This window comes from Akebia trifoliata, chromosome 5 (assembly GCF_017979445.1).
Source record: "Akebia trifoliata isolate Shusen 1 chromosome 5, ASM1797944v1, whole genome shotgun sequence".
Lineage (NCBI taxonomy): Eukaryota > Viridiplantae > Streptophyta > Magnoliopsida > Ranunculales > Lardizabalaceae > Akebia > Akebia trifoliata.
This window is the reverse complement of record NC_141379.1, coordinates 1,412,364-1,437,076: the sequence shown is the minus strand read 5'-3', so window position 1 is coordinate 1,437,076 and position 24,713 is coordinate 1,412,364. Positions and strand designations below refer to the sequence as shown.

The 24,713-nt window shown below is 35.1% G+C and overlaps 3 protein-coding genes and 1 pseudogene across 6 annotated transcripts; all 4 read right to left on the bottom strand.

Moving 5' to 3' along the window:
• Positions 1-559: 559 nt before the first annotated feature.
• On the bottom strand, positions 560-3,734 carry LOC147400846 (uncharacterized). The gene is made up of 3 exons (XM_086441886.1): positions 3,537-3,734; positions 2,201-2,357; positions 560-790 (listed from the first exon to the last, which is right to left on the bottom strand). Exons 1-3 carry the CDS (start codon positions 3,537-3,539, stop codon positions 744-746), a joined length of 207 nt encoding a protein of 68 aa, XP_086298012.1. The 5' UTR covers positions 3,540-3,734; the 3' UTR covers positions 560-743.
• Positions 3,735-6,797: 3,063 nt separating this feature from the next.
• Positions 6,798-7,800, bottom strand: LOC147400845 (nuclear transcription factor Y subunit C-1 pseudogene; annotated as a pseudogene).
• Positions 7,801-9,255: 1,455 nt separating this feature from the next.
• Positions 9,256-15,572, bottom strand: LOC147400844 (uncharacterized). 4 transcript variants are annotated; one of them, XM_086441883.1, is made up of 3 exons: positions 15,375-15,572; positions 15,011-15,112; positions 9,256-12,355 (listed from the first exon to the last, which is right to left on the bottom strand). In XM_086441883.1, exon 3 carries the CDS (start codon positions 12,232-12,234, stop codon positions 9,790-9,792), a length of 2,445 nt encoding a protein of 814 aa, XP_086298009.1. In that variant the 5' UTR covers positions 12,235-12,355; positions 15,011-15,112; positions 15,375-15,572; the 3' UTR covers positions 9,256-9,789. The 4 variants fall into 4 exon arrangements, with proteins under 4 accessions (XP_086298009.1, XP_086298011.1, XP_086298010.1 ...); XM_086441885.1 differs by lacking the exon at positions 15,011-15,112 and adding an exon at positions 13,289-13,345; XM_086441884.1 differs by lacking the exon at positions 15,011-15,112 and having other exon boundaries at positions 9,256-12,406.
• A 2,405-nt stretch (positions 15,573-17,977) lies between these two features.
• On the bottom strand, positions 17,978-21,880 carry LOC147400843 (protein NUCLEAR FUSION DEFECTIVE 4-like). The gene is made up of 3 exons (XM_086441881.1): positions 21,281-21,880; positions 19,422-20,347; positions 17,978-18,752 (listed from the first exon to the last, which is right to left on the bottom strand). Exons 1-3 carry the CDS (start codon positions 21,614-21,616, stop codon positions 18,233-18,235), a joined length of 1,782 nt encoding a protein of 593 aa, XP_086298007.1. The 5' UTR covers positions 21,617-21,880; the 3' UTR covers positions 17,978-18,232.
• Positions 21,881-24,713: the final 2,833 nt, after the last annotated feature.

Genomic DNA, 24,713 nt, shown 5'->3' with positions numbered 1-24,713 from the left:
GAGATGAAACTCCATTGCCACGCCCTAAACCAAGATGAATCGTTCAAGACATATTGACTTGTCTGAGATACCTTGATCTTCGTTCATGAGAGAGATGAGACTTAAAACCATGGGTGCAAATGGATACACAATGATCATTAAACAATTATTAAACCCATGATTGATGTGATTATCATATCGGAATCGAATCAATTATAGGAAACATGCCACTACATCCTAGGTTAAGATAAATGCACATGGAAGTAATGGTTTGGAATCTGTTATACTGTATACCATACATCATGTCATAACTTAAAGGGACCATAGCAAAGACACCCTGCAAATAATAATGCAAAATCAGGCAATCAACACGTTTGGGTTAAAAAAAATTGGGATCAGAGCCTTTCTGCTTGACATTTTTTAACAGGAGTACATTTAATATGTATTTTCTTATTCTTGCATTCTATCTTCAACTTTCGGCAGAGCAGAACACCCACCTTTCAAAATATTTACATAATTTTCCAACTATATTATAGAGGTTAAGGAAATCAACAGAAAAAAGAAAAAGAAACTAATGTAATTCCACAAACAAGAACTATTCATTGAATATCAAATGTGCTTTTATTTATTTATCAGGTTCTACATATCACAAAAACCACCCATGTTCACTGCTCAGGCAGTAACACTCAATCTCCTACTTTTGCTACTAAGAGAAAAATAATCCTGACAAAGATGACTGGCGATGAATGAACCAGTGCATGTAATCAAGCCATGCCTCCACTTGTTGCTGTACGGATTATTTGAAATAAAGCTGAAATGGAACACATAATTCTATCAATAAAACGATTGATCGGAGCAACTGTGAGAATATATAAAGTATCCTAAAACTAACATTCATGACATAACAACTTGCCTAAGTGCATATGGACTTTAAAAACAAAAAAACAAAACTTAGGATAAATTTTGAAAGTTTCTTGAACAATAAAATAGAAGAGAAAGACAACTATAAAACTGAACACTACTAACAAAATAAGATGTGCAAGAAATTTAACCCATGTCTACGCTAAAAGTGAGTTGGATCATGGTCTTACAAACGAAAATAGCATATGGACAACGGTCCTGGAAACCAATGGGTCAACGGGGGTAACAGAAAGCATGTTAGGCCAGGTCATGTAGCGCAACTGGGGATAATAAGGGATGTATTTGAATTTCAATCTTGTGAACAGATCCCATGTCAAGAACTTAAAAGATTTTTCAGTGAGAGGATCATAGCATATAGTATGTGAAAGATCAAACGAGGTTAGTAATTAGGAGGTGAAGGCGGGTTTTGAATCCAGTCTGTGCTATCAACATTGACTTACTTGAACCAACTTGGCAAGCTGGCATCTTTGATCAAGTGAGATTCATGACCCATAGGCCAATATTTTATGAATTGATGTCTTAGAGCCTGGGAACCAGATTGTGGCCAACAAAAAAGGATTAAATAATAGTAAAAGATGTGAACCTACATGCCTTGACTATTGCTTGGGATAAGAGCTAAATGGGATAATAGGATTAATGTGTTATTCATTTAGTGCTTGCTTGTAGAGAGTCATCAAGATCCTGGTCCAAAGTTTTAGTGGCTAAGAAAATGAGCACTTCGGATCCTAGATGGGAAAATGAACAGAATTATTCTCTCCCTATTTGCAGTTGAAAACAAACTTATCTAGACCATGGGACCTAGTTTCAATATTGTCACATGGATAGGTTGATCTTCCATTGTTCATACATCATAATATATCATATATCAATCTTAAAACACCCTAAAAAAAAAAAAAAAAAAAGAAGGCTAAATTCCCAAATAATTACAAAAGTTTTCGGTATTTCTGAAATGTTGCTAATGTTGACAAAGTTATCATAGAATGTTGACAATTTGATAACATTTTGTCAACATTATGTGGTAGTTGTGTCAACACATGTAACAATTTCGGCATTTTTGAAAACTTTTGAAATTTTTTGGGAATTTACCCCCCAAAAAAAATCATTAAGCCCATTCTTTTTATCTAAAACATCATCAAATATCAAAAAACCCTTATCCAACATAGCAGAATGAAAAGCCAAGGAGATAGAGATCTTTACATCAATAATATAGCTGGGATGTGTGCAAAGTAATGGAATGTTGTTATGAAATAACAGCAATGATAGAAGTTATATAAGGTGAACAGCCAAGAAATTTGCTTACAAGATCCAATGACAACAAACACAAAAAGGCCAAGCACAAGGGGTCCAACTGGATAGTCATTTCCCTTCTTTGTAGTTGTCTCAGGCACTGTTCCTCTCTTTGTAATGTTCTTCTCAAACCTCTCCACCTTCCTATCTGCAAGACGCCTTGATGTTGTCTATAGAAATCAAAGGGATTGCAGTTCAAAATTAGTTTCTACTCCACCAAAGAAATATCAACAAAAGACCAAACAAGAATTGCATGCCAAATTCAAATCAGACCCTCATATACATGGAAAAAGCTGATTTGGTCTACCCATGGTTTTAAATCTCGCAAGACAAGCGAAATGACTCGGACGACATTTTGAGAATCTCGTCTGAAACAGTAGAACTCGTCCAAGTCAACTGGGATTTTGAATATTTTGATTAAAATAATTAAATTTTAAAAAAAAAATGATGGGTAAATGCTTGACTAGTGGTTATCATAAGAAGTATGGGTTCAAGGGGTCTTGAAATGGGAACAACCCTCCACACATCTTACTACTTAGCTAAGTGGCATTTCTTTATTTTTTTATCTTTTTTTTTTAAACAAATATTTATTATATAAATAATAAACATCTTCTAATCTACCTTATTTTCTAAAAGAAATTATAATTATTTTTATATAAAAATTTATAAACAATTAATTGTATACTAGTTAAATGGCCTTTCTCGTCCGAGAAAACTCGGTCCGTCATGAGACCTCGAATGAGTTTTGAAATGGTCTACACCACCACCCACCCCTCCAAGAAAAAAAACATTGACAATGTGCATAACATGCGTGAAAAATCGCTAAATCACAATTATATGATGAATCAACAAACAATTCTACCCAAATTTGTGCATGAATAATGGGTAATTTCCTAGCTGATTATTTTATTTATCGTTTTTATTGAATTTTCACACGTAGTTAAACCTTCTATTTGAAATTGAGAGAATAAAACGAAACAGGGATGGATCTACAAAACATAGAAATGATTGATTATTGGTTACATTAGAAATGTAAGACGAGAAATATCTCTCCTATATCGATATGATGGAAATCAGAACAAGAAGTCCGTGGAAACAACAATCAAAGTTCAGAAGCGAATAAACAACATTTAATCAAGAAAAAAATAACAGATATAAGATCTAAAAGGGGGAAAAAGGAAAAATAAAGAAAACAATATTAAAACGAGGATGATCGTCACAAAGTTATATCAAATTCAGCTCTGAATCCGTTCGGACTGTAATTTAAATAGAAAACAACAAAACTCGAAGAGAAAAACCAGAAAAAAAAAAAAAATCAAAATAAAAGAGGATTAGGGTTTCGAAAGTACCATGATTTCGAATCCCTTTCGTTTCGTTCTTTCTGGAGTAAAAGAAAGAAGGAAATTGAGAAGAAAAGAAACTGAATCTGTCGAAACTCGAAACCTCTGGTCTTGCCTATTTATATCGCAACGCAAAGCCAGCTATTCGTGACTCAGTTAGACTCTGGGATTGGGAGACCTCTTCTTTGTCTGTCTCTCTAGAAGCTTCGACTCTTTTATTACCTTTAACTTCCACCTTAGTAGGAGTCACTTATCAGATATTTTCCCGTAACTAAGGTGTACCATCTTGATCATACACGCGATGCTTTATAGAGCCAATCAAGACCTTTGAACTGAAAGACCACATCTTTGATGGATAAGTCAAAAGATTGGTACTGATTTGGTAAATCTCAATTACAAAACAAAAATATTAGAAGTAGCTGAAGGAGTAGGCACTCTAAATATATGACCTTATCCAACTCTCTTCATGGTGGGCCCATTTTCTAAGGCTGTCCACAAATGGACGGCCGATATAAGATGAAAAATGAAGATTTCAAGGAGATGATTTTCATCATTTTAGAGATTAATATAGATTTTTTTTTCACCCAACATCTCAACCGCGTGATTGATGGTTGAGATTAAAGTTAATGTTTAGATATGATAATGAACCATTAGGATGTTACGAGTTTCGAAGAAAATAAGTATGTTAATCCAAAGAAGAACATAATAGATCTTTCAAAATCTGGGTTTTACCCTCAAATTCTAACGTATTATTGTAAGTGAAAAATAAATTATGATTAATGATAATCTGACTCGAAAATTTTCACTTGTTCTGTACTCAATCCATGTGGCAAATGCATACAACACTAGATTTTTCCTTGTGTATCCCGAAGAAAAAGATCTATGATTGTAGTGCCCTAGGCCCACCAGCTCCCTGTAGTGCAGGATCACAGCCTATCCTCACCTGGTCTAATTCTTGGTGGCATTGGGGATTTCACGACACGACACGATGCCACACCACACAATATGTGAAATGCACATGGGATGCCATCCACGGCACAATTAATGTGGATAGGGCGTGGTTGGTAACAACTAACAAGTAAACGAAAGACAAATTCCACGTAATTTGATTTACATTTCTCCCTGGATGGATAAAACCAAACTGTTCAATATTAAATTTCTAACCAAACAACCCAACCTTAGTTACAACTGTAATACGCGATTCGAAAATCCTTTTGACGCCATGTTTGGATGCGTGAGTTACACTAATTGGACAGAAACATCAAGTGGACACTAATTCTTTGTGCCCATTGGTTTGTTTGACCATTAATAAGAAGGTTTCTAAACAATAATAAGTCAAAGTCCAACTCCTACCCTGTGTTGACCAATTGATCCAACATTCTGGATCAACTATTGGGTGGATTAGGTATTCGGTATAGGAAATGTTAAAATGCCTACAAGTGGAAATCCACTAATTTTTTTTTAACGTGATTTTTTATTAAATTTTATTTTGAATTATATTTTGTTGATCTCATGTTTAATGTTGGTGGAGAAAGATTTTCAATTCTTTAGTGGGGATCATTCATCATATAACATTAGAGTGAGTAGGAGTGATTTTTGGCTTACATCACCAAAAAAACATCTATGATTCTAACACACATTCACGTCATAAATGTTTGTCCATGGTGTATATTTAAATGCTACTTCAACATTATCCTTTAGACTTTTCAAATTTTCATATAATATTATTTTTTAGTATAATCTTTTTTTTTTTTATTATAAAGTAAACAGACTATAATGATAAAATAGGATAGTATAGTAATTAGCAAATAAATATAAAAGAAATAATGTTGAACAATAGCGAAATATCTAACTCGATTTGACCCAAATCAAGTCGGATCCAAATTAAATAAAAGAAAATTAATTAAGATATGATTTTATCTAGTAGGATCCGAGTTGGATTTGGATACGGTATAGATTCTGATCTAGAAAAAAAAAAACTAAAATATCAAATACTCAACATCTATGTGCACAGTTATCAGAAGTAGCTTTATCCAAGATAACCATATCGTAATGTGTTGCAATTTGACATTAGGAGTAGAGTTAAAATATAATTGAAGTCTATGCAAAATCAGCCTAACACCCATGAAAAACGGAATAAATGGAATCTAAGAAAATATACTAGCAAAGATAAAATATAAGAGTAACTCCAATAAATGATAAACAAAGAAAAAGTTAAGATGGTTTGGACATGTTCAATGAAGGTCGATTACAATTCCAATTAGAAGAATTATTCAAGTTGAAGCTCTTAAAAAAATAAGAGGAAGACCCAAAGAATGTGTATAAAGGCAATGAAAATAGATACAAACTCACTCTCAATAACAAAAGATGTCTTTTGACATAATGGAATGAGGGAACAAGCTTTGCTTAACCGACCCCAAATCTTTGAGATAATGTTGTGTTGTATGTTGTTCTTATATGAAAATCTAGCAAGTACTTGTCTGCGATGGAGTGTGGAAAGAATTTCAAGCAAGTAGATAACTAAAAGTTGGTGAGATGTGTATTTGTGTGGTTGGCGAGCTCCCCTCCCCTCTTCCCTCTCCCCCCTCCCCCCAGTAGTGGAATGAAGGAACAAGACTTACTTAACCGACCCCAAATCTTTGTAATAATGCTGTGTTGTATGTTTTCCTTATATGAAAATTAGCAAGTACTTGTCTACGATGGAGTGTGCAAAGAATTTCAAGCAAGTAGATAACTAAAAGTTGGTGAGATGTGGTGAGATGTGTATTTGTGTGGTTGGTGACTCCTCCCCACCTTGCGAGTTCAAGTAACCGAGATGAGAATTCGAGTCAAAACCTTTCAAGTTTTTATCCTAACTAAACAATGCCCAAGCTCAAGGAACTTTTCCCATTTGCTTTCCGCCCTTCTAAAAATCTCACCAAATCTTCAAGTCATCTTGGGTTGGATTTTTTTTTTTGGATTTGAAACAGCTCCTAGATCCTCATTCAAGCGAATATATGGGCAAATCTAGCTTCTTCAACATCAAAAAAACACACAATAACAACAACCAAAAGGAGAATAAACTTGCTTTTGGTGATGAAACACACTTGAAGGGAACTTGTGATTTGTGCTGCAACCTAAAACTAATAAAGCTACCAAGATCTTGAAAACCAACCCCCAAGCACACATGATGAGCATGAGAAAAGCAAAGCTAAACACCACAATCACACACACACACACACAAAATAAGCATGGAAAATGTAATGCTAATATGCCACAATCACAACCACATAACACACTAAAAAGGATTCCAATAAATTAAGTTATTTTCCAACAAAACCCACATCATATAAACTTCAAAAATCTAGAAATTACCATAACCCATAAACTCAAATCAATAACAACTACAAAGTTCTTGTTTTCTACTAAGAATCAGGAAGACCCATATACCCCTGTCCATCCAAATTAGCCTGCCCACCACTGCCACTCCCATACGGTCCCTCTTCAGTTTGCCACACTGATTGCCAAGCCTGTGATGGCTGATGAACATACACCCCTGGATCAACCCCAGGCATAGCTGGGCGACCAATTGTCACACCCGGTGTTGTCTGCCCGACCGCAGGGTAAAAATAAGGTACCCCACTAGTATTACTCCCCATAACACCCAATCCTGTTTCATCCTTCATCTCCTCCCTAGGAACAATATCAACCAAGAAATCAAAGATATCGGTACGGGTGATTGCCGCAGCAATATCATTCTTTTGAAGTGTACGACGTTTGTTCTCTTCAGCGTGAAGCCATGATCGTATAGTAAGCTCGAGTATGAAGAGCTCGCATGCCTTAGAGAACAATATAGGAGCTTCAGCAGATATCATTCGAACATCCTCATCTGCCTTCATGATCTTTTTGATTCGGGCCAAGGGCAGTTGATGGTTCTTGAAATCGTTAACCTGTTCGATCTCTTGTCTTTGATAAGTCCAGAACATCTGGAGTTGTTGTTGTTGCTGTTGTAGGAGATTGTGGAATGAGGTTTGTTGTGGTGGGTATGATGAGGATTGAGGTTGTTGGTGGTTGTTCTCCATTGTTGAAATTTGTTTTTTTTTTTGCTCAAATGGGTACTTTAAATTTTTAGAAATTTTGCTCAAATGGGCGCTTGAATTTTATGAGAGATGAAAGAAAGGATAAGGTGCAGATTCTCATGCAGGTTGTTTGTAAATGAAAGGTTTGGCTTGTATCTCAAATATCTTATCCTGCGCACTCTCTATAGATTTCAATCGCTTATCCTGTACACACCTCTGATGCAAAAAAAAAAACCTACACCATAAATGGTAAAAAAGTTGTTATTCAGTTATTTAACAGCTTGGATTGAAATGGTCTCTTACATTGGGCAGAAAGAAACAAGGCAAGACTTTTGGGACCCACTAAATTTATCGTTTTTGGCCCACCTTTTGATCGAACCATATAAAATATCAGAATGATTGACTTCTAAACCATTGGATTAAATATTCCTATTGAAGATAATACATATTTATCCAAAATATCAAAATTATTTATACTAGACAGTTGGATAGCTAGATTTTGATTTCAGATTCTGATTTTGGATTATCACCGAAATTGATTTTCGTGTTTGACTAAACTATTTCTGAAAATTGATTTCAAAATTTAAAACCAAAATATTCTTTCTATCGATTATCTTTCTACAGTTGTGGTACAAAATATTATATACCCAAACCAAAAACATCACTCTTTAGTACAAGAATCATAAGAAATGGACTCACAATTCAAATCAAAATTGAGGATGGGACTCTAGAATCGGATTATGGAAAAGACATAGATTCTTCTAGAATCCAAACCAAACACCCCTTTGTGCTAAGGTTCAAGCAGGAGTGGTGTAACATCTATGTAGGGTAAGCTGACCCCAAAGATTGTTCGGTTGTTCCACATTCCATTGGGGAAGTCTTCACTGAAATTTTGATGAAGACATTTATCTAATAAAGTTGAATTTGGATCAAATAATGAAGTCTTAATTTAATATTGCTTTTATTATTTATACTTTAAATAACAATGGAGGGGTCCTCTTTTGACAAAATCTTACTTAGGGACTGCATTAATAATTCAATCTTTATTCAAGTAATAATGTTACTTAATAAAATTATATTAAGATATAATAAATAAATAATATGAGTTTCTTTGGTCTTGCATGTGGTGGTAATAATGTTGTTTAATACATTTTTTTTTTATTAATAGAAGTTTTTTTTTTCTTTTGTCTTTTTGAAAATAATAAAAGTTTTTTAAAAACATAAATAGGGTCTGCAGAGTAACCATACCACTTTTGATACACGGTTGTATAAAAAACATCAAGTTAAAGAGTAGAAGAAATTTTCTTAATTATTATATATTTCAGAAAAATCTCGACGAATTCTAGCACAAACCAACTTACCAACAATAACCCAATCACATCGAGTTGTACTCACCATGATGATCAAAGTCGTCAAATCTATTCCTTCTCACATCACTAATCATATGAAAAGTTGACTTGAAGATAATCCACCAAGAATTTTCAATTTCAAGTTAACGTTTCAGTGCAAGAACAAGAAGTGCATAAAAAAAAAAGATAATCAAAACTAAAATAACACTTAAGTTCATGTTACCTTGCTTTACAATTCTCAAAAATCAAAGAGAAAAAAACAAATAAATAAATAAACGAAATCCAGTATGAGGAGACTAATTTTCAGTAGAGTTGATAACATTCAGAAAGCATGAATTGACTAATAAATTGAAATCAACTTGTAAGTTGTAACCTACATACTCTTTTGGATCAGTAACCAGAACAAATAACAATGGAAGTCCTGAGACAGATAAGAAAAGAAGATTTAAATGCCTCACAGTCTAATATAAAAACAATAAATTCGAGAAGTTAAAACATTGTAAGGTACACAAGAAAGATTGATAGTTCATCGAGAGACTTAGTTGACTAGCTGCAACTGATAAAGACAAATTGTTCTTTCAGGTAAAAAGAACAACTCTTATAGGGAAGCAAGAACACTCCTCACCTTATAGAGATCGTTGACATGAGCTCCATTTCCACGAACCATATATAACTCAACATCCAAACCGTCTTCAAGTTGCAGACAAAACTAAGGTTAGACTTAATGATTACGTGCCCCAAGTGAATTGAATTGAAATTGTACAGTTCCAGCATTATACAGCCATGGAAACCGAAGAAATGCTGGACGAGACGTCAATCTCTTTAATATTTGGGTCATTCCACATGACCCAGCATTCAACAAACTGGTTGTTCCTTGACACACTGTTCTTCAGCAGTTTTTGCCATCTCTTCTTCCTTAGCTCCTGTTGTCACCTGTTTTGCAGAATTCTCCGTATCATCTCTACTTTGGGGTTTCTCCACATCATCTCTACTTTGGGGTTCTGTTACAACTGGTTTTTCGGCATGGCCCACAATCTCATCTTCCTTGGCATTCTCCACCATCTCTTCTTCCTTAACTTCCGTTATTACTTGAAGAAGTTGTAAGGGAGTTGCTGCTGGGTCTAACTCCCGGCAACCCTTTGGAGCATTTTGAGCTTCTGAACCCGTAAGCACATAAGACGGGACTTGATGTGAGAATCGAAACATTTCTTCTCTCAGGATCCTCTTAACTTCCCTGGGATCCAAGTGTCGGTGAAACACTGTCTTGAAACCAGCAACCTTAACTAGAGGTGTAACAAACACACCTTGCTCCTCATTATAATCATCGAGCACCTCCACCATGTCATATTTATGTATCTCTTCATCTGGGGTAAGTTCATTCCATTCGGATGACCAGTTTCGATAGAGTGCCCACACATCACCCTTCCTCGGAAATATTCGAACAGCCCCACGTGAACCTTTTGTCCATCTTACTCTATGTGAGAAAGAATTGAGCGAGTCATTGACTTCGTATTTTCCTACCCTGAAATCCCCACAAGTTTTCGCAAAACCAGAACCGATCCAGTTCAGTGGTCCAAGTTCGGTGTTGGTTTTGGAATTAAGCCAGCCAATTCGCATCTTGAACGGGTTCAAAGAGATCACACTATGAATCATGGCATAATAACGGGGCATCCCATCATCATCATCATACGCGGCCCACACTTGGTTCTCTCCAAAAGATCTTTCGGATCGATCCCTGTCAAAATCATGAAAATCTGGGTCAGGAACGCTGATCGACATTGGTTCACGGGCTTCAGTATCCAAACCAACACCAGAGGTGTCAAGGGACACTTTATCCTTGATTTCTTTCCTGGCATCCACGGACTCGACCAACTTGTTTTGATTACTTGTGTCATCAATCAACGCACCCATTTCTTTCTCTTTCTCCTCTCCGTCTCTCTCTTTCCCTTTCTCCTTCTCTACAACCTTTGTCTTAGCAGCCAAACTCCATTCATTCAATTTCTTACGGATTTCTCGCCTAGCCTTCTCTGCCAACATATTTCGAATCTCAAGCTGAGACAAGTCCCTCGTACTATTAGGTTTATTAGTAACAGAAAAAACATTAACCCTATCCCTTTCAGAACCCAGCACAGTGCCTCCCTTTGTTGCAGCTGTTTGATTCTCATTCACGGAACCATCATCCATGTTTCTTTTTTTAAAAGGCCTCTCGTCTTTGAGATCAGCTCTAGCACCAGCATTAGAGAGCCCGGAAGATAAATTGTTGGCTGTCCTCTTAGAAGCATGGTTCTTCCTTCGAAGGGCTTCCTTTCTTTTAGCCGCTGCTTGTGTCTCCTCACGCTCCCTCCTCACTTTCTCATAAGCCTGTTGAACGACGCTCGCAGCTTGAGCAGTGGCGGAGGCAGATGCAGTAGAACTCCCGACACCATCAGTTCTAGAGAACGGACCCCACTGAAAGTTTGTCTGATTAAATGAATCAAGACCTGCTGATCCAGCAGCATTGTTCCTTCCTGAAGCATAGGCTTTCTTGTTTGTCGTATGATGATTTGCGTTCTGACGCTGCTGGGAGAAAGACCAAGGAGTGGATGAACTATAACCGTTTGGTGGTGGGGCCGCTATTTCCACGGCTAAAAAGGGTTCAGTACAATTGGGGCAACGGAGATGTTGATTGAGATATTTCCGGAGATACTCGTACTGCATCTTGCACCGATGGCAAGCCGTCCAAAATGTATTGGGTTTGGATTGACGAGAAGCAGACGCAGTTGTGGAACTCACCCGAGCAGAACTCTTCTGAGCTCCCACTTTTGTAGAGGCATTGTTGGTTGTTGAACTATGAAAACCATTAGCACCTGCTGGGGCTGCTGATGGTCCCCCACTTGCGGTCGAAACTTTCTGTTGGGATGTTTTTAAAAACCTCTTTTGATCATAAGCTATTCTTTTAGTTTTATCGGACAACAAACTCCACGCCTCCGAAATCAGCTTAAATGCCCCATCTGCCCCTATTGACTTGTTCTTGTCGGGGTGAAGCATGAGAGCCAGCTTCCTGTACTGTTTCTTTACTGTCTCATCATCAGCTAAGGGATTCACACCGAGGATCCCATACCAATCCGCTTCCCCGCTTATTTTGTTCTCTGATGCAAGATGCACATCAAGAGTTGCCAACATTTGTGGAAGATCTTCAAGTCCAGGATACAAGTTTTGGGCCTTCAGAGCAAATTTCTTTGCACCAGCAATGTCCCTTGCAGTAAACTTTTTCTCAGCAATTTCTTTTGCCCTGCCAGCCTCATCTTTATTGCACTCCATTTCTCACCGTTTTATCTGTTTTTTTGTCCTTTCTTTTCTTTTTTCTTCTTTGTTCCTCTTTGCACCACTGGGCCACCACAAAATCAGCAAGAATTGAACAACTGTTATCTCATTCTACGACCTGAAAATTTTCCATACTTTGAATAGTGAGCCACCTTCATATGTCTAATCCCTAATTCATTAAGAAAACAGGAAAAAAATAAGACAAAAAAGAATTGCTTCAACAAAAAAGCAAAAGCAATATAATTTCATTAAAATAAAACACTGTTATAGAAACTATAAGTAGAATAACAAACATCATGTACCAAAGGTCTTTCCCAGTTATCATTCCATAATTTTCAATCACTCTGATTTAAAAACCTTTTTGAACCAAACATTGAAAAAATATGTAATGTGCTCGCAAAAACACTATTCCATTCCTTTGTTAGGAAAATGGAATTCGTTTGACCACTTGGAATTCAAGCACATTGAGAATCTCGAAGTGCGAGTTTGTTGATTCTTTGAGGAGATGGAGACAATGTTCAAAGGAGATAAAATATGAAGAGCTCAGGTTTGGATGAATACTACTTTTTTGAAGGGGATAAAAATGAAAGAAACTGAGGAATGTATGATTAGCAAGAGAGAGATTTGACAGATATGGGTTGAGGTGTTTCAATGGTCTAAATTTTAAAGTGCATCCCTCAAGGCATGGGGCACAATACTCATGAGCATGGTTTTTCGAGATGAATACCCAAACAAAAATTGGGTTTTTAGATGAACACCCAAATCAATAAATAAATAATATGATGGATTCAACAAAAATATACAGGAAAATTATGGGGGAAAAAAGTTATCTATTTAGCAATGAGATGTTCTTAGTGATGTTATTTAACTTAAAATATTAACCAAGGATTAAGGGAAAAAGGAAAATAGTATTATAATTTTAAGCTAAGAGAACCGGAAACTCCACCACCAACATATCTGCATGAGGTGTGTGACTCCAACACTAGGCAAAAAAGGTGTCAAAGGCACGAGGCATCTCTAACTCAAAAGCCACAATTGATGAGTAGTGTACCTCGCGAGCTTCGAGGATGGTTCAACCTTGAGTTGAGCCTCAAAGACCTTTTAAACACTGACCTTTCACAATGAGATAGTTAACATTATGGATTACTTAGGACTGGATAAGAATATTAAAACTCAAGTCTGGAAAAAAAAATGGATTACTTATTACACGAACTTCCATATTGAAACATGATACTCATAAAGAGAGGGGGGGGGGGGGGGGTGCTAAATGGCATGTAGGATTTTGGTACCCTCAAGGATGTGGCCAATAGAATTAATTTTGGTAGCTAATGTGGATATATTCTTCAAGAATATTATGTGAATGATCAAATGAAAGGAAAGTTTCACAGGATAGCCATAAAACCAGTTATTTAGGTAGTCAATAAACAATATCACAAAACAAGCATAGCAAAGATCGAGATTTCACGACAGATGAGTTGTAAGACTAGGAAGGACAAAATCATAAAGGAGTACATTTAAGGAAATATAAGAATAGCACCGATGGAAGATAGAGGAAGCCTGTTAGAAATGATTTGGGCATATAGAATGATGGCCAATGATAGTACCAATGACAAGAGTTTTTTTTTTTTTTTCAAGTTATAGGATTTGAAATAGGAAAAATAACGTGGATTGAGGTAATCTATATAATAAAACACAACGGTGGACCCCACTTTCTTTAACTCTCATATAAAGAGGGATTGGGATTTTTTTTTTTTTTTTTCATTATTTTTCCTCTCCTCTTTCTTTCCAAGAATACGCTTCCAACTTTATTGTCTTTCCTTTTCTTCCCCACTTTACAAGAATACCCTTCCAACTTTGTTTTCTTTCCTCTTCTCCATAGTCACAAAATTCTTCGTATTTTTTTTTAAATTCATAAAATACTCCAAATTAGGGGTTAGTTGATTAACTAGATGAATTAATCGACGATCCCTCAATTAACCATGGAATATGGTAACATTTTTTACGCTTCACCTCCAAAATTTTAGTTTTTTCAACATTCAAACGTCAAGAAAGAAGTTAGGATTTAGAGAGATGTTGAAGATGATAGGTTTTGGTCCGAAATCCAATAAAATATTTTCTATAATCTCCGAAATATTGCTGATTTTTTTACTAAATTTATCTGAATTGAATCCAAACTTTATTACTATGCTCTTCTCCCCTCTTTTTCAATAATACCCCTCCAACTTTATTGTTTTCCTCTACTACCCCCTTAGGCATGGGCAAACTCGAAAATATTTAACACCACCTCCCTTGACAAAATATATAAGCTCTAGATAGAGTTGAATAACGTGTTAAAAGTAAATGAAACCAATATTTTAGGACAAAGAATAGATACAATAATTATGACTTTCATCAACAACACAATCAAATTTGATGAATTGTGAGGGAAAAAACAATATAGTGCACCATACCATCCATTCTAATTCATTCATGCCAGAGAAAAAGGGGCGACAGCAATAACAACAACGGTGATAAAGAAAATGGCCTACATTAATGCAAACTTTAAAGCCCTGATTTTTATTTTATTTTGCTCTATTTAAACATGATTTCTATTCAACCAGATAGTTCAATCGAAGAAAAACTGATCTAAGATCAGCATGACTCATACATGAGCTGTTAAGGGTAGTTGAGATCGTTGGGGATAACTTAGATATAAATGAAACTAATGCAATATAGAGATAATTAAAGAGCTTGAATTTGAAAATGAACAACATATAAGTAAAGAGAGACTAACTAGGGCAGAAGAAGATCAATGGAGAGCATGTAAGAATTGTGATTTTCATGGGAACTTAGGGCACCGTTCTTCCTCAACAGTACAATTCGGTGTTTAAGCAATCTGAAACACGAAATTCACAAAGACCCAATTCGAAAAGGACTCCCAACACATCAAATCAAACAACCTAATCAGCCGTAGATCTACAGAATTGGGGGTTTAAAACAATTTATAATAACGGTGGAGCTTCGACCTTCGAATTTGAAAAGTTAAGTAATTTGGACTGAAACCCTAGAATGTCTGAACTCAGTCCATATTCCATGATAAGCAGTAAAAATAGATTCAATATAAAGCTCGATAGAAGATCAAAGAAAGAAGAAAATACCCATTTAGAGAAACTCTCTATGTTTAGAGGAATTTGATTCGTAAAGCCGCCATGAAAGGATACCCATCATCATTTGTTTTCTTCACTTTTCCCCCCTAAATCCAAAAATCCCTAAAAACAGAACCTTTTGTCAAAATCCCTCAAAACCTAAACATAATTTTCAAGTACTAAATCTAAATGAGAGAAAAAAAAATGAAAACTAAAGGTAGCATGGAGTTTCCTTGATTTTTAAGTATTTTTTTTTTTAACCTTACCCAACTTTTGTGAAAATCTTAACCATGGTTAATTTTTAACCCTTGAAATGGGTTTGCAAGTTGCTAAATATGACAATTTATTTTAGTGAAAAAGTTCAAAATTAATATTTATGATTTTTGTTTTTATTTTATTTTTCGAAAAATTAATATTTTATTGTGGGTATAAATGTTTTTATAATTTTATGTTTTTTTACAAATAAATATATGAATTATTTATTTAGATACTTAATGCTAAAGTGGGACCTACAAATGAGAGTTTGTTAAAAAGTATGGGACTTTCCAAAACAATAACTGAAGTTAGGTTTAAGCCCTTGAGTAACTAGGGTAAGGATGCCATGGTTACCTCTATAGTTGGCTAACTTGTATATGAGATTAAGGGAGAATTACATGGACCACCCAAATGATACCCCACCCATTATGTGTGATTGTGAATTTCTTGCCATCATGGGACCCACCTATTCCTCCCTTTCTAGAATCCTCCACATCATCTTCCACGTAGTTTTGAAATTCTTTATGAACATCAATGATGATGAAGATCAAACATGTTACAAAATTACAGATTAACTAGAATGTAAATCATGTAAGCTCGGGGTGGCTCAATGATAATTTCGGATCCAATAAGTGATAAGAGTTCATAGGTTGAGTTCAATACTCAGTATGAGCCATATTTCCTCGGGGCCACCTGCGAAGGCACACCCTCACTTACCCGATGTGTGGGTGTTGCACGTGCCTGGAGGAGAGACCCATATGCCTAGGCTCTTCTAGTTCTCCTAGTGCGATGTAAGCTCGGACACCTAGTCATCAAAAATTCATTTTCTATTGTCCCCACTTGTCTAATGTTAGTGGCATCTCACACGCACCATTTCTAAAGGGAAGTATCCTTTTTTCACGAGGTATGCAATCTCAACTAGCTTACAATTCAAAGCTTAATATCATTTTGTCTACTAATGTTCCTTCAATCCAGTATAAAGCTCCTTGTGGAATTATAAGACACTATCACATAACTCATCTCTTTCACAAAGTGATGCTTAATAACAATGTAAGCCAATTAGAGGCCCTCCTATTTCTACTTACAAGGACACTCTTGGGGATGAAATACTTATTAACATTGACATGAAACACACATATCAAAGATTACTTCCACAGAGATGAAAAGATTAGCAATGATGTGAACTAGAATAAAGTGAAGGGCCTCTTAAAAAATTAAGAAAAATAAGGTTTGGTAGTCAAATAAACAAAATATTTATAGAAGGAAGTAGCAGATATGATAATATATGTAGTTAGATGGATGAATGATAAATGTGAAGGAATTGAGGAATAGCCCCATTAAAGATAAAATACAGGAAAGTTCCCAAAAGATGGTTTGGACATGTACAATGAAGACCAATAAATAATTGAGAAAATTATAAAAAGAGGATTAAATATTTTAATATTTACAAAAAAGAATCTATTTTTAATTTTTTTTTTTCAAAAACGAATTAAGTCGTTGGAAAATTCAGCATTTTAGTAACTCATTAGACCGTCCAACATTTTAAATGGAGGTTAAATTGTTGGGGGTGTTGAAAGCAAGTTATCAAAACTGTAGACAGTCCAACGTTTGTCCAACATTTTTAGCATTTAGATTCATGATCATATCCTCAACATTTGTGATAAGGCATAGATGGTGATATCAAATTCCTTAATGAGTGATCCTTCCATTTTTATCTTTTTATACTACGGGTGGATGCACAACATCCAATTGACCCAAATCGAAAAGAAAAGAAAATTTTGTTTCTTGTAATAGGTTTTGGTTCTAAGTACATTGATACCCAATTGGGCCAATTAGTCTGAAAAGTGAGCTTTTATAATTCCCTATGTGTCTTGGATTCTAGTAATGTTCTCCATAAGTTCACATCGTTGGGGCTTGGGCTACTTCCTCTGTATCCCTTCTTAGCTTTCTTCTTTACTTGTTTGATTTAGGATATCTCAGTACTACTCTGGTGTGGGCTAGTGAGTTAAGCCCAACCTCTGATGGACCCAGACTATGTGCCCACTATGTGATCCAACCCCATTGACAACCATATGATCAATTATTCATTATTAGATTCTAGTTACTTACATCTTAATACTGAAAACAGAATCATGGTAGGCCGCGCCAAATTTTTAGGATAAAGCTTTGACGATGATGAACTTTCATCAGAATATATTGAACCGTAAAAATAAACGATCCTCAGGGCTGGACAAGAACTTCGAACCAAGTAAAGCAATCAAATGAGACCCGAATATCTGACATGATGAGTTTTCAACTTAATCAAAATTGTCGATTTTGAAAGATTAAATTATGTACCATATTGACCACCAGTAAGGTAGTATTTCTTGAAATTATTTTGCCAATACGTAACCCAAATAAAGAATGGTGGCAATGTCAGAACGTCGCCACCTCTTAACATGAATCTTGATCCTTTCCTTGATAAAAATCTTCACAAAATAGAATATAAGTAATGAGGATGTTGTTCACAACTTTTTTTTAAAGTATAAAAATGCCACAACACACGAACAAATCGAGCTTCACTCCTCATACACATTACCATCTTAGAAACTAGTCATCATCTCTCTTCTTCAAAATCAGGTACGGGATTTTCCATAGAGATGGGTGTAGACAATCTTGGTTCGATAAACAAGAATCATGCTCAACACAACTGCAACGATGCAAAATCCCGACATTATCATGGAAGTAAGGAAGAAACATACGGAACCATCACACTTGAGTGGTTCTTCCGCTCCTACCGCTCCATCGAGCATTCTCTTGAGCATGGATCTTGCATTTTGTTGCATGTTTTGGTTCATATGGGCTTGTTTCTCTGCTTCCGAATCATATATGGAGCTAGCAATGATACCGGAGAAGACTAGCGATCCTGCAGGGTTTGCGATCGTGAGGAAATTGTATAAGGCACCAAATTTCTTCAAACCAAACAGCTCGGATGCCGTAGCTGGAACAATCGCCCAATGGGCACCGTATCCAAGTCCAATCAACAAAGTACCAATGTACATTGCCGCTGGCCATCCCATAGCAAAGAAGAAGTGTCCTACCGCCATAATGACCTGAGCCACAGCCATGGTTACTGGTCTTGGGTAAGCGTAGTCCCTAGCATGGTCAACAAGTCGGAATATGGGTTTACAACAGCAAGGAAAAAAAGGGGAAAGAAATGAGAATAAATAGGGAAAATAAAAATGAGAAATACATACTAAAATTATGAAGAAAAAAAAAATGTAATATATTAAAAATTTATTCTAAGTTTCCAATATATTTTGAGCAAAAAAATAAAATACTATTGAATTTCTATGCATGATAACATGTTTCCACACATGATTATATATTTTATGATGCTAGTAAAAGTTTAACCAACAACAAATCTTTTGAGCTAAATGAGACACTATTGAAAAAAATTAAAAAACAAAACATCAAGACATTATCATTAAATCCCATATTAAACAATATTTATGAATCAAATCACAAACATCCACAAGACTATAGAAATTAACCATATGGCTACAAAAAATGGGGATTTATAATTTTTATTATTTATTTAAATAAAAATATGTTTAAAACGTAAAAAAAAAAAACGTGTTTTTTTTTAAAAAGACGGGTTTTTTATTTATTGTTATAATCATTGGAATTATAAAACAAGTTTTAAATGAGTTTTTTGTTATCATGTTCCCTAGTCACAGAATATCAGACGCAGCACTAATGGATGACAATCGATTGGATTAAATTAAGTTCATAAACAGAATGAAGTTCGAAATAAGGTCACACCTTGCGACGATCTCAGATAAATAGCCGCCACCAACGCGTCCAAGAAAGTTCCAAATGCTGATCATGGAAACAAATATATGAGTATTGTCATAACCCAAAGACTCGCTCATCTGACCAAGATTATCGATCACTGTTAAACCTGAGCCCGAACCCAATAAAAGGGAGAAAAAGAGAAGCCACCAGTCTGCCTTTATAAATGCTTGCATTAAGGTGAAGTCTTCTCCTCTATGAGGACCCCTTCTCCTCTTGATTCTCACAGCTCCTTCGGCAACGGCTTGGAATAGTCTCGCTTGTAATTGTGCAATTCGTTTTTGCCTCTCTGATGCTGGAAGCAAATCTACATCGCTAGGCTTCTCGTCTTCCACTTCACTTAAAATAAATGAGTCCTGTCTAGATTCCAAAGTTTCTTGTTTATGAGTTTCGGGTAGAAGACATTCTTCGACGGGTGGTCTCTGATAGGAGGTAAAGCACAAAATAATAGGAACTATAATTGGAAGCACTAAGAAAACAAACAACAAAACTGTGAATATTATGATCACAGTGTGGTTCAAATCAACTAAATCTTCAACAAGCATAACCCCCATCAAATAAGCTGCCAAAAGGAGACACACACTATAGACGAATGTGAAACTTGTACCATCGGAAGACCGAAGTTGTCTGTGACCTCCAACAGGTCTAACGATGAACATCAGAGCGATAACAACCATCGTTGGTCCGACTGCAACCATGAAGATGATTGCTGCGTGATCACGGGCATTTACCAAAGCATATATCTGAGTCAAAATTGCACCACTCAAACCAGCAAAACCCTTGAGTATCCCCACTATTGGACCCCGATTTTTGGGGAAGTTTTGCACGCACGAAACAAGTGACACAGTATTGAAGTATGTCTCACCATTTGTTCCCACGAATATAAGAATGCACATCTGTACACCCCAAAATTTTGTTATAAACATCAAGAAATTGATTATTGTTTTTTTCAGGAACAAATCAAAGAATATTCCACAAGGTTGAATGTCGACATGTAAATTGAATTAAATACAGATTCGATATGAATAAAAGTCAAAAGTTGGCTTCTTCATAATGTTTTAGGATTACAAACAACGTGATCAAAGTGATAAGATTGAGATGAGAAGGATCAATGTAATGGGCCGAAAGATTCCTAACTCATCATGGGATTGAACCCGAGTAGTCAAACCGTGTGATAAAAATTGTGATCTCAGTAGGAAAGACACCATTTTAAAGGGAAAAAAAAACAATGCATCCAAAACTCAATAGTCGCCTCAGTACATCTAAATTAACAAAATCAGTAATTCCACAGAAATGTTTCATTTGAAGAAAACAATTTCATAAACTCCATTTAGAAATCTATTTGTAGAAAGTAAGAAGCCCACTTCAAGAACAACTCACAAAGAAAGCTCCTCAAGTCACTTGAACTTTTTTCTATCATTAAATTGCTCCCATATGCATCTAAATTATAAAAACTGGAAAAGAAAATCAGAATCCCAATGAATGGGTTAGAAGTTTCTGCATGGGCTGATTTTTTGTGAGGATGATCTCTATGATGAGGAGATCATCCTATCCCTCACCAAAAATCAGCCCATTCCGAAACTTCTAGCCCCATCAAAATTGGTATACAAAAATCGGACGATCCACAATTCTTCAACTTAAAAATTATGTTTTTTTAGGTGCATATTGGTAACCCAAGCAGGCCCAAAGGTTCATTTTTAAGACAAAGAACATCAGAACATAGAACTTTGCCAAATCTTCGAAAACTTTTAAGAAAAAAATTCAAACTTTCAGAGAGAGACTTCAAAAAGAGGGGAAAAAATCGTTTTTTTGTTGTTGTCTAAACTCACCGCCCACAAAGGCAAAGGCGACACTCTATGTGTCACGATGAGCCAAACCCATCCATACCCAATGAAATTCTGCAACGCACCGACAAGCAGAGCTCCCCAAAGGGGCAAAATCTCGCACAAACTTCCAGCAAGGAATCCAACACTGTCTCCAAGATCCTTCGCAACGCCCAATCTCGCAACTTTTCTCTGATTGTAGTTCAGAGAGCTCTTTATAACTGGAGAAATACTTCCAAACAAATACCCAATTCCAGCAGTAGATTGGATCCACATTGCCGCCGCGAACACAAGCCATCTGTTATTAAAAAAAGCTCTAAATCTCTCCTGCAATGGAACCATCTCTTAAATAATCTGAACTCGATAAGGGAAAAAATTAAAAATTAAAAATCTCAGCTTGGATTACTGAAAGAAGAACCCTTTCGTCTTGTTTCCAAATTTTTTGAGACAAACTTTGACGTATTTAAGATTGAGAGTGGCTTATAAAAAAAACAGGGACAAAATGAGCTCTTAAATGGAGACTTTTCGCTATATCTAATTTTTTTCTTTGCACACGTTGGAGACGTTTGAGACAAGGATCACATTGGTGTTGGTGCTCTGTTGGATGGTTCACCAATTTGACAAGGCCTATAAAAAACAGGGAGAAAAATGAGTTTTTAAAGGGAGACTTTTTGCTTTATCTAATATTTTTCTCTGCACACGTTGGAGACAAGGATCACATTGGTGCTCTCTTGGATGATTCACCAATTTGACAAGAATGATATATGTGGATTGTGAAAAAGGGCCTTCATTTTTTTTCTAATTATTATTATAATACCACATCAAATGTCCCAAAAAACACAAATATTAACTCTGTGTTTGGATTGAGAAAAATGGAGTGAAGGGAAGAAAAAATAAATGAATTTCTCCCCCATTTTTCTTGTTTAAATTGTTAAGCGTGAGAGAAAAGAAAAGATTTGGAAAGAAAAGGAGAGAAAAATAAGTTAATTTTCATTCTCTCCAAAATCGAAGAGAAATGGAGAGAGAATTTTTTAAAATATTTTATGATTCCAACTCTCTCCTTAGATCTCTTTTAAGATATTTTAAAATTTTAAAATTATCCCAAGTTCTCTTCCATCAATTCAAACATGGTGAAGAGAAAATCAATTTCTCTTCTCTCCACTTCTCTTGATCCAAACATGGTCTTAAAGTTGAGTTTTGCTATGCCACGCATGTTAAAGAGTATTTTTATATAAAATTTAATTTTCAAAGTGTATTTATTACACTTTAACGTGTACCCTAAGACCCTTTAAAATAATCGAGATTTTAGAGTTTTAGACATCTTTAATTTCTTCAAGATACAAGTTAGAAAATCAATGTTTCTCTATGCATTGCCAGGTCAACTCAACATTGGACCCAATGTCCAACGTAAGCAGTAAAACATTTTCCATGAATATATAAGAGATACCCGTGTTTTTTTAACTTTGAATTGGGCAGTTGTTTCAGAATTTTGAAGGAATCCTCTCCATTGGATTACATGTGGTATTTTCAAGGAGGTATTTCAAAATTTAACAAAAATGTAGGGGTGCGAAATAAATTCAAAATGCCACATGCCTTGTAACGAGGAGGGTTCCATCAAATTTTGTAGCGTGTTGGTCTCTTCAAAGTTGGACTCATTTTATTTTTTATTTTTTATTTTTTATGGCATGCCCGCCTTGACTAAGGTCTTTTCAAATGACCCTAAGATTGTCTACTTTAATGGATGCTTATTTTTATTTACTATATTTCGATCTTCCTTGATTTAAAGAATATTTTTATTACTTTTTTACCCTCACTTCAAATCTTACAATTATATATTTCATGACCTTCAAATCTCAAGAATAAGATAGAATTTTTAGTGAAGTGAAATGATAGAATTCTTTAGAATAAAAATCAAAAGTTTATCTTATAGTTCACGTTAGAGTTTAACAAGTGATAAAATAATTTTATGTTGAATTAGTCTTCAATTTCATGATTCTATCTCTTTCACCTTCAAATTTCAATAAAAAATGGAAGTATAAGACATTGAGTTTGATGCATTGAAGACGAGATTGAACATGTGAAACTTGGTTGCTTAGAGGTAAACATCTTTAAAATGATTGATTTGAAGAGAAAATGAAGGGATTTTTTTTTAATGATGAAAATCAGGGCATTTAAGTCAGAAAAACACTTTTCTCAGTAACTTAATAAGATTTCAAATCTTACTAAGAGTCTTCAAGCTCAAATGGATTATTAAATTGGCAATCCAACACAACAGCCCTCTAGATTTCATGGAAAAACTTAAAACCCACAAAATATTTAAAAAAAAATTATTATTTTTAGGCTTGATCCCAAGTTTTGAGAATGGATGATTGTTGGAAATCCAAATTTAAAATTAAAATTTAATGGTGAAAAATAATCTTTTTAAATTTTTTTTTTTATTTTTTGAAAAAAATTCTTAAAATTTTGTTCTCTACATCCTTGTGACATAGATCATATTTTCAAATAACACAAAATGACCTCAATGACCTTTAGTAAGATTTGAAATTTTACTAAGTAAGTGTTACCTTACTTTTTAACTTATTTAATTGAGTGTCAGATAAAAAAAGTCAAAAGGATATGGAAAAACAATTTGAAAGAAAGGGATATTTCTGGGATATGTACAATCAATTTGAAACTTGTTAACACGTGAAAGTACATTAGATACACCTCGCTAATCATTTGGGGGTATATTTTGTTTAAAAAAATCGAGGGTAACTTCGAAACAAAAATCAAGTTTCGAAGTGTATTTAATGCACTTTCACGTGTACCCTTAGGGCACCCGATAACAAGACCCTGATCAAAGCGTGGATGGGTAGCCTACAATCTCCCAAATATAATATTTAAGGCTTCCGTCAAGCATCCGTAACAACTGACACGAAACTCAGACACAATTAGAATTTCGAGAGCAATTTTTTTTTTTTTTTTTGGAAACATTATCTTCCAAGGTTGAGTTCATTATTATCTTCAATATTCACATCTCGATGAAGATCATGATGATTAGTGCTGCTCGTGTTTCATTCGTCTAAATGTAGATGAAAACAAGGTGCTTCACAGCCCAAGGGATAGATTGGTCTTTGCCCAAAAGGACAACTCGCATCTCCTCGACCAAACCCTTGCTAGCAATCTCCGATTTAATTCTTGAAAATTTCAAGATTTTTTTATTTTTCTCAATGAAAGTATTAATCTCTAAATTATTGAACTATTCTGAATAATTCAAGGATTTTAAGTTTGAAAAGAGTAAAATACAATTTTTACTATTTTTACAAAAATCAAATTAGCAATCCAATGACATTTTTTTTTTTTTTTGCTAAGTAAGCAATCCAACGGCATAGACTTGTAAATTTTATGAAAAAACTCAAATTAAAAAGAAAAACTTCAATAACGAAAAAAAAAAAATTTA

Bases quoted from the DNA above. Each gene is read 5' to 3' on its own strand.
- LOC147400846 (XM_086441886.1), bottom strand. The intron at 791-2,200 runs GTAAGCAAATTT...GTTCCATTTCAG, and splicing joins GTTTGTTGTCATTGGATCTT to CTTTATTTCAAATAATCCGT.
- LOC147400844 (XM_086441883.1), bottom strand. From the start codon at position 12,234: ATGGAGTGCAATAAAGATGAGGCTGGCAGGGCAAAAGAAATTGCTGAG.
- LOC147400843 (XM_086441881.1), bottom strand. From the start codon at position 21,616: ATGGTTCCATTGCAGGAGAGATTTAGAGCTTTTTTTAATAACAGATGG. The intron at 20,348-21,280 runs GTGAGTTTAGAC...TGGGGTGTACAG, and splicing joins CGCCTTTGCCTTTGTGGGCG to ATGTGCATTCTTATATTCGT. The intron at 18,753-19,421 runs GTGTGACCTTAT...TGACCATGCTAG, and splicing joins TTATCTGAGATCGTCGCAAG to GGACTACGCTTACCCAAGAC.